The sequence below is a fragment of the Eucyclogobius newberryi genome, unplaced genomic scaffold (genome assembly GCF_026437365.1).
Source record: "Eucyclogobius newberryi isolate DKJ021-1_F unplaced genomic scaffold, fEucNew1.0.hap1 SCAF_15, whole genome shotgun sequence".
NCBI classification, from domain to species: domain Eukaryota; kingdom Metazoa; phylum Chordata; class Actinopteri; order Gobiiformes; family Gobiidae; genus Eucyclogobius; species Eucyclogobius newberryi.
Genome location: NW_027315779.1, coordinates 27,219,790 through 27,236,188, shown reverse-complemented (window position 1 = coordinate 27,236,188; position 16,399 = coordinate 27,219,790). Strand labels below are relative to the sequence as shown.

The window sequence follows — 16,399 nt, the reverse complement described above, 5'->3', positions numbered from 1 at the left end:
CCCACCCATTGGGAGGAGCCTTCCTGAAGTAGAAAGAGTTGTTTGTTTCAACAGAAACTTCCCCCTTGTATCTACCGAGCTAGCCTATTCAGAATCTTAATGGGCTACTTCAGGAAGGCTCCTCCCAATGGGCGGGTCTTACCACAGAACAGTATTAATATCGGAGTTCTCGATCTAAATTCTTTTATTGACAATGACTCTTGGATGAGAGTCGAAACGTCTATTTTTTCAAACTGAGTCCAGATGACTACAACTGAAGCTTTTTTCTACTATGGAACACGCCTGGACGAATGAGGGATTACACCGACATACTCAACTATTATGAAAATGTATTTTAATGTATGCATTTAAGAAGGACATTTATTCAAAAGTGTCTTGAATAATTGTGTTCGTTAGACACAATACAACAGCAAATATACAGTTGTTAACATGACTTTCCATCTGCAAAACTGGAAATTATGTATATTTCAGAGGATCAAAAGTTCAAGATAAGCAGGTTGTACACAGAATAATAATAATAGGATTTCTTGTTGTTTGTTCTTTGTGACTCTTAAATCTGATTGCGATTCATCTCTTTATAGAAAGATGTCGAAAACAGTTCATCTTTATCATGCTTTATCTGTTAAAGTAAACGCATTTCCATCAGGGACGCCAGTAGAACTCAACAGCCACTGCATATTACTTGGAAGTAAAATACCCATTAATTTTCCCCATAGACTTATCACACAACCTATAATTTAGTTAAAAATCTGTTTCTGGGACAATCTGTGAAATAACCTCATGAAAGTATGTATTGTACTATCGCTTTAATAAATCAGTTAGATTATAATCTCAGATATATATTTGTCATCTTGTGAGTGTTTAAATATGAGAACTTTTAAATTTTGATTGTTTTTTGAACTGAAAATAACCAATTTAAAAAAAAAAAAATCTTATAAAAGTCAAATTATAAAACAGTGTCCAGACTCCCTTTGAAATTGTAGGAATGAGGGATTACATCAACCACATAATTACTCTCCGTCATGCCTTTAAACTCTTAGTATTAGACGATAATCTATACGAAATAAGGCATTTACTACCGGAACCATGGCGAACTACAAAGTGGATGGGACTTTTGAGCCTTTGATGTATAATCCACGTCAAAGGTATACAAAATAAGCTCATCCTGCGTTGCTCCAGCGGGCCCAGAGCAGCAGCAGAGTCCCTGTGTACACCCCTAACACCAGCAGATAGACTCTGAAGAGGAAGACGTCCAGCTTCAGGCAGAGCGACAACCACCGAGCCTGGACCGAGCCTTCTCTGTCCTCCTCGGACAGACCCAAGCGCAGGGACACCAGCTCCTGCAGTAACCACTCCAGACCAGAGGGGGCGTCCTGCAGCGAGGAGAGGGAGGCCAGGTCCTCCTCAAGCGAGTACTCTGGGGGGGGAAATGATGACTGTGAAGTATATTCTAGTTAGGAGGGAAATAGTTTCAGGACATCATATTTTTAACGTCATATTTAGAACAGGAAGAGCAGAGAAGGAAAACTGGGATTCATAGAAGACGCATTATGCTTTTTTCAAGAAGTAGTAATACAATATTCTGCCAACTAATGTAACTCAGAGCAGTGAGATATCAGAGCTTTCACCGTGATCATACTGGATCTATCAAACAGCTTTTCCATGGATACCGTTCTCAATTCATGGACTAAAAGCTCAAAATCGCCTAAAAAAACGCCTAATCCAATTGTATTTGTATATCACATTTTGTTAACAAGTGCTGCAATTGATGACAATAAAAAACCAAAAAGCCGAAAATCAGTAAAATTTTTGAGTGTGCAGCCCGAAGACTCAAAAATTAAAGGAATTATGGCGGATTTTTTGGCGCCAAAACTTTGTCTCATTTCCTCGTGGCGTGGACAGCCGAGTAGTTCATTCACATGTCAATCATAGAACGCACATACTGCACAGCTGCAGCCTCGTTGGCTCGTCTCCAGGAGAGCAGCACGTTTCCCTGTGTCTAAGCGCATGGATCTATCATAAAATAGTTCCCTCGGTATACAGGACAAAATTAAGACAGAGAAAGACAGTTCGAGCTGGCTCAGAAGAGACGGAAATCTACGGAGACGAGAGATGCGATGTGATCCGTCGTAATAAACAAACGCCACTATAGCATTGTAAAAAGCTCCTAAAAGTTCTGTAAAATAAGTCTCATTTGAACAGCTGTATGTATGTATCCTGTCGTGCTCACCGTCCTCCGGCTCCTCTGTCTGCAGGGCCGTGTTGGAGGTAAGAGCGCCCTCTGGTGTCTCCGTGCGAATGTGTGAGCCGTACATGTGCAGCAGACGGGCCGACACGGACGTCTGCCTCACCTCCTGCTCGCCGTAGTGCAGCAGCTTCACCACCACGATGGACTTGATCAGACTGAGCATGAGCATAGCCATGCACACCACAAAGTACACGCCTGCGGGTCAGAGCGCAGACTGGATCAGTGAGCGGCAGAAATAACAAGCTGACAAAAACAAACATTGTAACAGTCTGCATTGTGTGTATCGTTATTGGGCTCTAATAATGCTCTTAACAAACTATCACTTTGGCATCTCATGCTTTAGAACTGGAAAAAAAGGTCTTTAAAAAGCACACATTACTTTATATAAATCAGGCATTTCCCACGTCAAGAGTTGAGCAAGATTTCCATCTACTGGCTAAAGAGGGAATTACAAAAAGGAGATAAACAAACCCAGCTTTCCCATGACATGCTAATGTAGTTATAATGAATGTGACTTGACAACAGAAATGCAAGTCTCGCACTGATTTATGGACTTAAACAGTGCAGACAATTATGGAGCTCAACCTAAACGAGGACTTACTAAACAGGATTAATACATAAAAAATAAGTGAATGAAGCTAAATACAACTCGTTCTTTGTGTATTTAGCATCAAACAACAACATACATCGATCATTACAGTTGACAAAATGTTAAATAAACAGCATAACAATAGAAAGAGGTTCAATGACTTCCTGTTTCACTGCAGCAAGCAAAAGATGTTTTATTTTAGTTCAAAGTTTTTTATTGTTCAAACATTTGCTATGTGACATTTTTTGACCCTACGGTATGACACCTGGAATCTGAACTTTTTGAATATTCATAACTAAGTACAGACATGTGGGCGGAGATAGGGGGTAGGTGAAAACTGAAATTTGACATTTTCAGAGCACTCAAGTCTGAAATATGCATTAATCAATTGAAACAACTCTGAGTAAACTAATGATAAAGGAACGCTGTTGTAATAAGAAACGTAATAATTAACGTTGATTTGACATAATACGACCCATTTAAACAGAACAACATGGGGCCAAAGTGTGCAAGTGAAATTTGAAGACACTTTTTTTTCAAAAACCCTTAATTTTTACAGACACATATGGCACAAAAATGGTGTTCAACTATTGTTCATCCATAAATAACCAAATTGTTCATATATTTTACATTTCGAGTAATAAGTTATTTGTACCCTTTAGATAATGTAATGATAAGGGATCGGAACTGTTGGCAATGAAAACTAGCTCCTCATTATGTCACAATGTTATATACCACAGTATGGCAATAAACTTATTCATCTCCACTGTAGACAAGCAGGTTACAGGTCAGATCTGTGGAGAGCTGACCCTGCTCACAGTAAGAATGCGACATGTTTTTCAAAGTAATTCGAAGGAATAAAAACACTTGAATATTCCAGGCAAAAAGAGACGGTCTCTACACCAGAAGCTACACCAGTTATGTATTTTCCAGAATCATTATGAAAGTGTCATTTTTCCGCAGTTTTACAGTTTATTCAATATTATTATATTTATGCCCAATTAATAATTAAAGTATATACAATTAAAGTATAGTCCAAGATAGATATTAGATATTTTTTCTTTATTCTAATATTGGAAAAACAATGTTTAAATATTCCAGTTTTGACATTTTAAGTCACACATGTCATTTTGTCATATCCAGAACCACTGAATGATGTCCTCGGCGGAGTCGTACCTATGAGCGGAGTGGTCAGCGCAGAGGCCGGCAGCTCGTCCCTCAGGTTGACTCGGAACACGGTGTAGCCCAGCAGAATACTGATCTTGAAGGCGATACGCGTGCCGCTGTCCGGAGGGAGGTAGAAGCTGATCACATCCACCAGCATGAGGAACAGGCTGGGGATGAGCAGGCTCACCACGTACAGCAGGGGGCGCCGGCGGATCAGCACCTGGAGGGGGGACAAAGAGCACGACGGGTCATTCAATACTTCACAATGAACAAGATGAACAAGAACGGACACTTTTTCTCTGTTAAAAAAACGCTCACCATCATTTCCTGTACATGTCTTACCTGCTCTTTATTTAATTATGTCCGTCATGATTCGGTGATTATGTCTACAACTATAAGTAGCCTATCGTAGTAATAAAACATCAGCCTTTTTATGGTAAATGCGAAGCGTATATATTTATGTATCCCAGAATCAGAATCAGAGCTATGCTGCTTTGAAAGTCTTTTCTTGTTCATATAGTACATGCAGTAGTATGTAATTTTTGCTTTGAATCACGACTAGGGATGTTACTTTATCACATTTTATTCATTTTTATTTACACTGTCTAACTCTTTGTCAAAGTAAAGTAAATGTGACACAAACAGACAAATACTATATAATCTGAGTATCTGGACTGACTTGAAATTTCCTAATTTTTCCTTTAAAAAAAATTGTCACATTATTTTTTCGTTTTAAAATGTATTATTGTAACCCAAATAGTCACGATTATTAGTAAACCGAATAATGTTAACATCTCTAATCACACCACACAGGTCTAAATGAAAAAACGGAACATGTTATACGAATAGTAGGGCAAGAACAACAAATCTGATCCTTACTTTTACTATTACTAAAGTATGTTTTTGTCATGGAATTGAGACATACACCGATACTATTCCGTAACACATCGAGAACACAATTCAACCTAGAATATGAAACGACACAGAAATATCAGACATTTGTGTGGCAAGCTTGGGAGAAAACGCTGGGACTGATCACGCAAGCTGTTGTAATCAGCCTGCGTGATCCTCCTGCGTCTCACCCCGTTTTTTCCCATGCTGGTTGGTTTTATTAGATATTCTGGAATAGGCGGGTCACATTTCTCATTGGTCAGCTTCACATCAAGGCACTTGTTTTACAGCTGGTATTTTTCCGTAGAGATCAAGCCTTGGGTAAACATTACCCAAACTCCTCTGGGCTGTCACCCCCCCTCGGGTAAACATCCTTTGGCCCATCTTTACGATCCCTTCACAAATGCAGTTTGTCACACACCCGTTCTTCTCTTAGACTAATGATGCAGATAAAATATCACTATTATGCAGATAAAATACATCACAGAAATATACTCATATATTCACATTTTATCACAGTTTTCCTTAACTTAAATTGTGGAATGAGGTTTTGTATTGTTGAAAGAATATTGAGGAATAATATGTTACGTTTGTGCATCAGAATGACGGAAGGTAGCATTCAAACATTAGCTTAGTCTTTTTATAAATCTAGTATCGTTTTTAGATGCATTGTAAGCAATTTATGTGATTTATTAGTTTTGTTTGTTTGTTCATCCCAATTCCAAATAGTTTTAATCCATGCTCAACCAAAAGGCGTCTTTAATGCTCTTTATCTCATTCGAAAAGCAATATTTCATCAACTCGTCCGATAGCGCTGGCTGTCAAACTCCACGGCAGCACAGAGCCTGCAGTGTAACAGTAGTAACCCGTCAGACGCTGTGAGAAAAACCTCCCTCGGCCTTCTTTCCGGTTCCAATCTCACCCCCCCCACGCAGGCAGCGCTCCACCTGCACACGGCTATAGTGGCCTTTTCCTGCGCGCTAACAAGACGCCCATTGATCCAGCGGGCCCCGAGAGACACCCCCCGCGCCCCCCCGCGAGACACCCCCTCCGCGTCTACCCGTCTGCCAGCCCTTCTCGGCTCCTCGCTCCGTCCCCGCACATCAGCTCGCCCCGTAACGATCAGTGGAGGTCGCGTCCAATTGCTTTCCACTGTACAATTTGACAGACGGGCCCCGGGAGTGGAGGGTGGGCGGGGGTGGTGGTGTAAAGTTCACAATCGATCGGCAATCAGCGGCTCTCCTCTCGACGGGAACGGCTTGTGACAGGCACCTGGACAAAACGCAGGCCTCTTGCAGTCGCAGTGTGATGTCTGATGGCATTTAAACCGGCTTGAACAACGGTCTATAGACAGGAGCGTGTAACGGGCTGTTGTCATGGAGCTACACAGTCACTACAGCTCTGTTCAATAGGTCTGGTTGTGATGTGACAATTCCAACTGCAACTAAGCATTATTCAGCAAGTACTTTATGAATTGGTCGCCTCGTAAATACATTGTCAGGAAAATATATATGTTGAAATATGGTGGTTGGTATTACTTGTGAAAAGTTAGAATTGTTTATTCTTTCTTGACATTTTGAGCTAATGATGCTGCTGTCTTTGTTTTTATATTATTATATTGTTTTTGTATTTTTGTATGTGCTTTAAAGTCTGTACAGTCCAGATAACGGTAATCAAAATACAATTACAATATATTTTTGTATTGTCGACTCGTCACGATTTGTCAATTCATCTTTGCAGCTCTAATAATAAGCTGCATGTTGCATAATATTATTGTGGAGTAAAGTAGAGGTGATGGATCATTTTGCGAGAAATTTACAATCGATCAAAATAACAAAATTTGTCCCATTCATGTTTTGTAGTTTTTTTTTATGTAAGCAAAAGTGCAAAAATAATAATAAAGTAAAGTAAAGTTTCAAATACAAAATCTACTTATGTTTGTAGAGTAAAACATGTTTGACACAGATTTTGAGAACTATTCATGTGTGAAATATCTTGATAAAGATTATATATATCTTTGTCTGAATATTTTTACTAAAAAATAATGCACAAAAAAATCTAAAAATGTAGATATTAAATTCTGTCAATATTGCTCAGCCTTTGAGTAAAGAATTGGTAATATAGACATTGTTGTTCCATAGATCTGAGGTGTAGAATCTGCAGGACCATTGATTATGTTTGGTGAGGGAATAGAACCTACATGGAAGTGGATGTGAGCGTACTCCGTGTCTCCGTAGAGGATGTGTCTGTAGTTTGAGGGGATGGACAGCAGCTCCCATTCTCCATCGTTCATGAACTGTCTCTTATCCTGCGCTATGGCCTCTGCGTCTCTCATCCACGATAGGTTAATTTCAGTCACTGCGCAAAACAGAAATGTGACAGGATTAGAAGAACTTTGTGATTTTGCTTTGAGATTTACACGCAAATGATGTACTTCGCGTAGACATAGGCATGGTACGTTTATTTACAGAGTACAATCTGTATGCAATGTAACAGATAAAAACATAAATAATCATGGTAAAATTGACTTTAAAAGAGCAGAGTGCAGGTAAAATCCTTTCAGTCACATGCACAGCTAAACAGAACTGTTTTTAGTCTAGATAGTAGAATATCAAATTAAGTGATTCAAAACATGATATTACTACTTGATATATTGTATTGACTTCTTTCCCCCCAACATTTTTTTGTTTGGATATTTTTAACATAATTAGTTACATGGACCAATCGGATTGCCGGTTGTGGGGGTAAGGCGGTTGTGGCGGTGAGGCGGTTGTGGGGGTGAGGCGGTTGTGGGGGTAAGGCGGTTGTGGGGCTAAGGCGGTTGTGGCGGTAAGGCGGTTGTGGGGGTGAGGCGGTTGTGGGGGTGAGGCGGTTGTGGGGGTAAGGCGGTTGTGTGAGGCGGTTATATGAGGCGGTTGTGGGGTTAAGGCGGTTGTGTGGGTAAGGCGGTTGTGGGGGTAAGGCGGTTGTGGGTGTGAGGCGATTGTGGGTGTGAGGCGGTTGTGGGGGTAAGGCGGTTGTGGGGGTAAGGCGGTTGTGGGGGTGAGGCGGTTGTAGGGGTAAGGTGTTTGTGGGGGTAAGGCGGTTGTGTGAGGCGGTTGTGTGAGGCGGTTATGTGAGGCGGTTGTGGGGTTAAGGCGGTTGTGGGGGTGAGGCGGTTGTGGGGGTAAGGCGGTTGTGGTGGTTGTGGGGTTAAGGCGGTTGTGGGGGTAAGGCGGTTGTGGGGTTAAGGCGGTTGTGGGGTTAAGGCGGTTGTGGGGTTAAGGCGGTTGTGGGGGTAAGGCGGTTGTGGGGGTAAGGCGGTTGTGGGGTTAAGGCGGTTGTGGGGTTAAGGCGGTTGTGGGGGTAAGGCGGTTGTGGGGTTAAGGCGGTTGTGGGGGTAAGGCGGTTGTGGGGGTAAGGCGGTTGTGGGGGTAAGGTGTTTATGGGGGTAAGGCGGTTGTGGGGGTGAGGCGGTTGTGCGGTTAAGGCGGTTGTGGGGGTAAGGCGGTTGTGGGGTTAAGGCGGTTGTGGGTGTGAGGTGGTTATGGGGGTAAGGCGGTTGTGGGGGTGAGGCGGTTGTGGGGGTAAGGCGGTTGTGGGGGTGAGGCGGTTGTGGGGGTAAGGGGTTTGTGGGGGTAAAGCGGTTGTGTGAGGCGGTTGTGTGAGGCGGTTATGTGAGGCGGTTGTGGGGGAAAGGCGGTTGTGGGGGTGAGGCGGTTGTGGGGTTAAGGCGGTTGTGGGGGCAAGGTTTTCCTTTGGAGGAGGCCACATAATGGACTGTTAAGTGTTTGACCAAGTCTCGGCATGTGAGTTTGCAGACCTGAGTGGAGCCAGCTGCGGAAGGTGAGGCTGCAGTTCTGCTTGTCGAAGGGGAACGCGTACATGTCCAAGGCACAGGCCAGCACCACCTGTATGGGCCGGTAGTTCTTCACCAGGCCAGAGGAGTCCACGTAAACATAGGGGATGTGAGGAGACTTCCCATCGTCCACACTGCAGACAGAACAACATGACACAAAAATAAATTGATTTGATTTGATTTGACACTGTTAGGTAAGCAGGGGTTCTCACATAACTCAGCTATAAAAGGTTTAAGTGTTAGACTTACAGACTGTTAGACTGTTAGACTTTGATGGTGAGGTTAACCTCACCATCAATAATATACCCGGAGTTGTTTTATTCATACATATTTGATCCAAAATCGGAAAACGATCCATCGTTTTATCGGAAAACGTGGATTTTGACCAATATTTGCACGTCGTCGTCTTCTGGCTCAGAAGAGACGGAAATCTACGGAGACGAGAGATGCGATGTGATCCGTAATAAACAAACGCCACTATAGCATTGTAAAAAGCTCCGAAAAGTTCTGTAAAATAAGTCTCATTTGAACAGCTGTATTTTTTCAACATTCACAAGCAAATGGAGTTTTGAGCATGTTTTGGAGTTAGGGTTAACCCTAACCCAGGACATGCTCCTCCTCGTGCCGTCTGTTCAGTCTATGGGGTTAGATGTGGTTTAGGCAGGGCTTTGTCTCTGACCCTTTTTATCCGTCACATGTTTCTGAAGTTCTTGTTTTCATAATATGAATTATGAAACATATATTATGTTGTTTTCAACCAGAGAGTTTTATTACATTAGTAAATTGACAAGAGCAAAATCAATACAATCAACCCGATGGCGTCGGAAGTCTTACGAGTAGCATCCTTTTAACATTAACAAATAATGTCAAAAAATTAAAAATAATGATAAAATAATAAATTGAGATTATATAGCTACAAGAAACACATTCAAACAAAATAGAGCATCAAAAAAGCAAATTGTGTCATCATATAGGCGCAAACGCAGGAGGGGAGTTGCACTATTGTTTTCAAACCAAATAACTTTTGAACAAAGTTTTAAATGCAAAAACAAAGAGGGCAGCTATATACTGGTTAAAGGAGTTATTCATGGAATGTTTTTAGTCAATTGAATGTGTATGCCCCACAAGGGAGCGATATCACCTTCTACACTAACATTATGGACCTGATGGCAAACCACTCTGAGGGAAACCTAATCTGTGGCGGGGATTGGAATCTTTATATTAAACCTACTTTAGACGTATGAAACTCAAGGGGCACTGGAGGAGCAATAAGAAGAATATAGGATTGATTCACATCTGGAGGGAAATGAACGCCAGTGCACGCCAATATACCCAATTTCCTATCCACAGGCAATCTACTCCAGAATAGACTTTTTTTTTTTCAGAGATCAAAAACAATTGAGGCAGATACAGGCAAAATAGAGTTAAGTGACCATGCTTCTGTCTACATTACTGTGGACTGGAGATTCAATGCTAGCCTGCTTAATGACCCTTTGTTTGAATGAGAATAGTGAAACATCTCTGCCTATCATTTGGGGTGCTCCTAAATATGTTTTGAGAGGAAAAAATATAGCCATTGCCTCTGTGAAAAAGAAACAAAGGGAGAAAAAGCTAAACTATCTCCAAGATGAACTAAATATGCTGGAGTTGTAGAAAAAGCTTCAGTTGAAATGCTGGAGGTATATCATGACAAGAAGGGGAATCTTCAAATGCTACAAGAAATTGAAAAGACAAGAGGATAAATTAATTACTTTTCTTCACAGGAAGTAGTTAAGAAAATGCTCTTTACCAGGCAAAGATATTATGAGAATGAATAAAAAATGTTTTAAACTATTAGCCTGTAAGCTTAAGAAAACAACAAGCTGAAAGACATTTTTTTTAGCTGAAATAACAAGGTGCAGTCAAGAGCCTGAAGAACAATAACTCTCCGAGGAGTGATGGGTTCACCTCAGAGTGGTATCAAGCTCTAAAAGAAACACATATTCCTTTGCTTTTAACAACTGTCCACTGGGCACTTCCTAGTGAATAAATTTACTTGGAAAGAAGCCATCATATCTCTAATACCTAAAGAAGGGAAGGACCGACTTGAATGTGCCTCATATAGATCCTTTTCTATTCTGAATGTGGTCAAATGTCTGGATACAAATTAACTGGCCGGCCTCCTGCTGGTGCCAGAGTCAGGACTAAACATGGACCGTCCTCCTGCTGGTGCCAGAGTCAGGACTAAACATGGACCGGCCTCCAGCTGGTGCCAGAGTCAGGACTAAACATGGACCGGCCTCCTGCTGGTGCCAGAGTCAGGACTAAACCTGGACCGGCCTCCTGCTGGTGCCAGAGTCAGGACTAAACATGGACCGGCCTCCTGCTGGTGCCAGAGTCAGGACTAAACCTGGACCGGCCTCCTGCTGGTGCCAGAGTCAGGACTAAACATGGACCGGCCTCCAGCTGGTGCCAGAGTCAGGACTAAACATGGACCGGCCTCCTGCTGGTGCCAGAGTCAGGACTAAACATGGACTGGCCTCCTGCTGGTGCCAGAGTCAGGACTAAACATGGCGAATCTGCGTTTCAGTTTTATGCAGCTAAAATCTGGAACAGTCTTCCTGAAGATGTGAGACAGGCTTCTACTCTGACAATGTTCAACTCCAAGCTAAAAACTGTTTTGTTTAGCTGTGCATATGACTGAAAGGATTTCATCTGCACTCTTCTCTTTTATGTCTTATACTGTTTTTTTATTTTAATGCATTTTTTCCTGTTGTGTGAATCACTTTGAATTGCTCTATGTTTGAATTGTGCTCAACAAATAAACTTGCTTTGCCTGGCCTGATGTTGTGCGGGAGGTTCCTGCACAGGCCTTGCTGGCAGATGATACAAAAATGAGTCATTTGGAGGTTTGAGAACCCCTGGGTAAAAACTGTTCTTACGACCTGGAAAGAACTAATCAGAGCATATAACCTAAACAAAGATGTTAAAATCTTAAACTGGTTGGCTTTTGACCGAGGCATTGCACTAACAGTACAGATCTGAGAATTAAAGTCTGGATAACAAAAGGTATAAACCAGGTTTTCTACCATCTACCCTCACATGAAAAGCTTTGATATGTTGAAAAAAATCCTTTGACTTGGAGAAAAAGTTTTTAAGGTTTTATAGGTTTTTACAAATAAGGACTTTTTAAAGTGCTCATTATTCACAAGAAAAGTCTAACTGTTGGAGAAACTGTGGCAGCCAGGATGAAGCCATGTTTTTTGCGACCGTCCTGTCTGCCAGAAATATTGAACTGATCAATAAAGTGTTACAGACAATTTTTGACATCACCATTCCACATGATTTCAGAACTATGTATTTAGGCTTCAAAACTCCGGCCATGGACACAATCAATGGATATTTTTGGAATATATTCCTGGGAGCAGGGAAAAAGGCCATCACAAAAAATGACACAAACCTAGTTGATGATCAAGGAGTGGGCTGACACTATCATGGACATGGAATATGGAAAAGAAAAACTGAATTTGACTAAATGGGACATTTATTTTGCCTTTTTTGTACTTTTCTTTTATTTGCAATGTTCTGTCTGGTCTTGTTCAAACACAACAACAAAAAAACACTTGAAATAAAACATTTTTGACATTAAAAATAAAGACCCAGCAGAAAAGCATGAATAAACAAGTATCAGCAGTATCTTACAACTCTGTGACAATGACATCAGGGACCCATATGGCGTCAGAAGACAGTGAAATTTCTGTAATTCCATCAAAGTCATCAGGATCCCACACCAGGAACTCATCTGTCCAGGTCTAAAGAACAAAACACATGGTGAACACGGAAAAGATACTAAAATATTCAGTAAATGTTCAGTTACTATGGCCAATTACCTGTCTGTACCAAAGACTGGTAGTTACTGTTTGAGTCTTTCCATCCTGAAAAAAGCACGCACATTTTTACTGAGGAAATTATAATGCTGTAATTATAAATCCCCAAAAGAATAGATATACAATCTTTTTGTGAAGTTAAAGAAGACCTATTAACTATAACAAGTCAACACTGTCAACATTGTTAAAGTTTCATCATGGTTCATGATTGTTCTGGCATAGGTCTGTCACCGATTTCTCATTCAATAAATGAGAAATAGAACAATATATTTTTAGAGGCTCAATATTTCTCACATTTTCTTTGCAATCGTGTGAAGATTTTCATTACTTCTTTTAACTTCTATGGAGCATAGTTTCATTGAAATTTGTATTTGTTGCAGGTCAAGTTTTGCTTTTACAATAATGTAAGATTTTTGGGATTATCCAGCTTTATGGTGATTGTCAGGGGCACAAATAGTTTTATATTATTATTGTCTGTGCAATTTTCTGTAGCAAACTATCTGCTTCAAAATATGACATTACTTTTTATTCTACTGCTGCTGTTCTTATATATTTCATGACTAAAATATTCCCGGATTCTTATCTCCTGAGTAGCTATCAACTGATTTTTTAAATGGCCGATGCTGATGCCAATATCTTAGAATCTAGAGCAGCCGGTGGCTGAAATTTTTAGGGCAAATTTGGCCCAAATTTCCCCCCAAATGTTTTCATTTCAAATGACTACTGCTCTGTATAATAACAATATAATAAGGGAGAGAAAACATCTCCTGAAAAGATTGTTTGACATCCCCAACCCTGTTTTATCATGTGTGAGCAGAGTAGTGATATTTTGTGCTATGTCATTGTTGCATTTAAGTGTTAAAATAAAATGTCGTGAAATCAAATATCGGCTTAAGCTTGAGATTAAAAATGCCAATATTTGCCCAATATATTGGCAAACCAATATATTGGTCGCTCTCTACTTCTGATGAAATACCAGTTCTCATCTTGTTTCTTCTGTAAACAAAAACAAAAACAGGATATGCTGTTATCAGGAGGTCCCGCCCGGTGGGCGGGGCTTACTCAGAGTAGGAAAAGTATCCAAGTTCACAGACTAGATCCTCAGATTGAAAATGACTTGGCTGAGAGTCGAAACATCTTGATTTTCTAAAAACAGTGTCCAGATGATACAACTGAATCTTTGTCTACAACTTACATGTTTTACAGAACAATACAGGATATAAATGAGAAAGTCTCTATGATATGTATGTGTTTATCATTAGGGCCGGTTATTGTTTATTACTTTATATGTTATTGTTCTGTTTGTTCTTTGTTTGTTCTTGTTTTTGTTTGCTGTATTTTCAAATCCCAATCCTGTGAAACTCCTGTCCCTTCAATCAAAACAAAACAAAAATCATACATCCGAACACTTACTCACCATAACATTATTTGAACACTTTATTCTTTGAGTATTTTTGGATTACTCTTGTATTGTAATCCTATATTATATTGAGATAAACATTTTGGATACTCATAGTGAATAACATGTACAGAAAGGACTAGCCTGCTGTCCTGTTTTCCACAGCCTCTGTTGTATCATGACAGACATACCACACACTTGAGTTTGAATCTAAAAATATCTGTAAGCGTCATTCATAACAGTGCATGTACTTGAATAAAGGGGATATTATTAGCGTACCACATCCAGAACAGATTGCAGAATGAGGTCAATGGAAACCGTGGTAGTTGACGTCCAGTTGTGAACGGGCCGGACGCCATTGTTGTAGTCCCTCAGCAGAGATCGGGTCAGCTGATTCAGGGCCGACCGCTTTGGTTTTTCTGGGACACATTCAGCATCCTGGACTGAGAGAGCAAGCAAATAATATTCCAAAAAGAAGGAAATTGTGTTATGAATAATGATAAATGGAAAACGTAAGCACAAAATCTGTTTAGTCATTGTATTGTAAAAATCTATCACAATATTTTATAATACAATGTCAAAGTGTGCATTATTCACAGGGAAATACTAGTTGTTGTGGTTGTGAAAATGTGGTTCACACACTAATGTGTTTTGGGACAGCTGTAATATTCATAAATATTGGACTGAGATTAATGAAGCACTGCAAACAATCTTCTAACTATATTCTGCATTATTTGTATTGTTTTTGGCAAGAAACTAACTGTCCAGGACAATTTGACAAAAACTTTACTTGAATTTGACCTGTAAACTAGTAAGTACGGACCAGAAAAGTTTCATAGTGCACCTTTAAACTAAAAGTGCAGCATAATTTAGTGGTTCCAGAACTGTGATACTGATCTCACAAGGAGATACACAGAATAATCCAGGAGAATGCAAAGAGAATTAGTATCTTTATTTAAAAAATATGTTTTTTGTTTGGCTCTCCCAGACAAGCAACACTTTATTCAATGTGAAGTACATGCTACATTTTAATTAAAAAATAGATTTAATAGTTATTGTATGTGTGTGTGACATTTTAAAGTGCATCAGAGTAGAAGAAGTTTAGAAACCACCTCCATAATGTGCATATGAAGCTTCATATTATGGTCAAAATTAGACACATAGACAGATGTGTCTAACAACGAAGGAAGTGTGTTACCCAAAGACACACAAACAGGTGCTGCCTCTCCATAAAAACATTGTATAGCAAAGATAAATTGAAAATAGACAAAGCAGATCATGATCATGGTTCATTTCAAATGTATAAACGCTTACTAAACACAATACAGAAATGTACTACTCACCAGTTCTGTGGAGAGCAAGCAGCAGGATCAGCCAAACCACAGACATAGCCTTCACACAGTTCAAAATACATATAAGAAAAAACTCCTGGACTAGTTAAGACTGTAAAGTAGAAGCGGCAATAGTCACAAAAGGACAGAGCTAGTGCAGAGAAACATGGGCTGCAGAGCTGATATTGATTTTCCATTAAGGTAAAATGATATACTGAGATAAAGCCCACGAGAAAACTCAAAGGGGAATTACTTCATCCAGTTAGACCAGAGCTTCTCAAAGTGTGGGGCGCTCCTGAGTCCTGTTTGGGGGGGGTGCAGAGCCGTGTCAAGGGGGTGTGAGACGTTTGGGGAAATGTGCACACATTTCACTTGAGATATGTTTTAGCAACAGAAAAACGCCCAGTGCCAACACAGGGTTCAATTCTGAATACAGAGTCATGGCTTTGGCTTCTCTATGCGCGATATATGCTCTGTCCCTCTTGTGTCCCTCTTGTGTCCCTCTTGTGTCCCTCCTCTGCGCCTCCTCTGTCCCTCCGGCATCCTGATTCCCTTCGATTTTTTATCTCCCACGGGGGGCGCACCTGAAAAGGTTGAGAGGCTCTGACTTAGACCATGACCACAGAGATGTAAACACAAGTTGAATCTAAAGCTAAGTGCAAAAGAAAATTTCAATGTTGTGATGATGCATTGGTTTGACAAAACAAAAAAGCTTTTGGGGAAAAGTGTGAATATAAAAGTGAAAGTGTTGGACTTCATGCAATGCTGGTCACCATGTGACCCACATCCAAAATAGACAACAACACTTTAACAGTCAAGCTCCAAACTGTCCTCTGAGGCTGAAGAATACTCTCTGTATGAATGATGGTATTCTGTAAAAAAGAGACACATTGTTGTATTAAAAAACAGTAAATGTATAAGACGACAATAATAGAGGACTCTGCGTGGGAGAAATACAGGCCCCATTACTCCTCTCTTTTTAAAAAAAAAGTCATAGGCCAAAGTGCCATTTTGAACTCTGGAAAACTTGCTCATTGTAAACCACTCTCGCTGTAATTGAAATGGACAAT

The 16,399-nt window shown here is 40.3% G+C and overlaps 1 protein-coding gene across 1 annotated transcript; it reads right to left on the bottom strand.

Annotated features, from left to right (window-relative positions):
* Positions 1-1,027: 1,027 nt before the first annotated feature.
* On the bottom strand, positions 1,028-15,387 carry LOC140360246 (5-hydroxytryptamine receptor 3B-like). Its single transcript, XM_072445456.1, has 9 exons — positions 15,342-15,387; positions 14,278-14,441; positions 12,603-12,647; positions 12,415-12,524; positions 8,698-8,867; positions 7,096-7,253; positions 4,014-4,224; positions 2,231-2,443; positions 1,028-1,417 (listed from the first exon to the last, which is right to left on the bottom strand). The coding sequence occupies exons 1-9, from the start codon at positions 15,385-15,387 to the stop codon at positions 1,161-1,163; spliced, it is 1,374 nt and encodes a 457-aa protein (XP_072301557.1). The 3' UTR covers positions 1,028-1,160.
* Positions 15,388-16,399: the final 1,012 nt, after the last annotated feature.

Excerpts from the sequence above, each read along its gene's own strand:
- LOC140360246 (XM_072445456.1), bottom strand. The coding sequence starts at position 15,387 with ATGTCTGTGGTTTGGCTGATCCTGCTGCTTGCTCTCCACAGAACTG. Across the intron at positions 14,442-15,341 it reads GCTTGCTCTCCACAGAACTG|TCCAGGATGCTGAATGTGTC; the intron begins GTGAGTAGTACA and ends TTGCTCTCTCAG. Across the intron at positions 1,418-2,230 it reads GACAGAGGAGCCGGAGGACG|AGTACTCGCTTGAGGAGGAC; the intron begins GTGAGCACGACA and ends TTCCCCCCCCAG.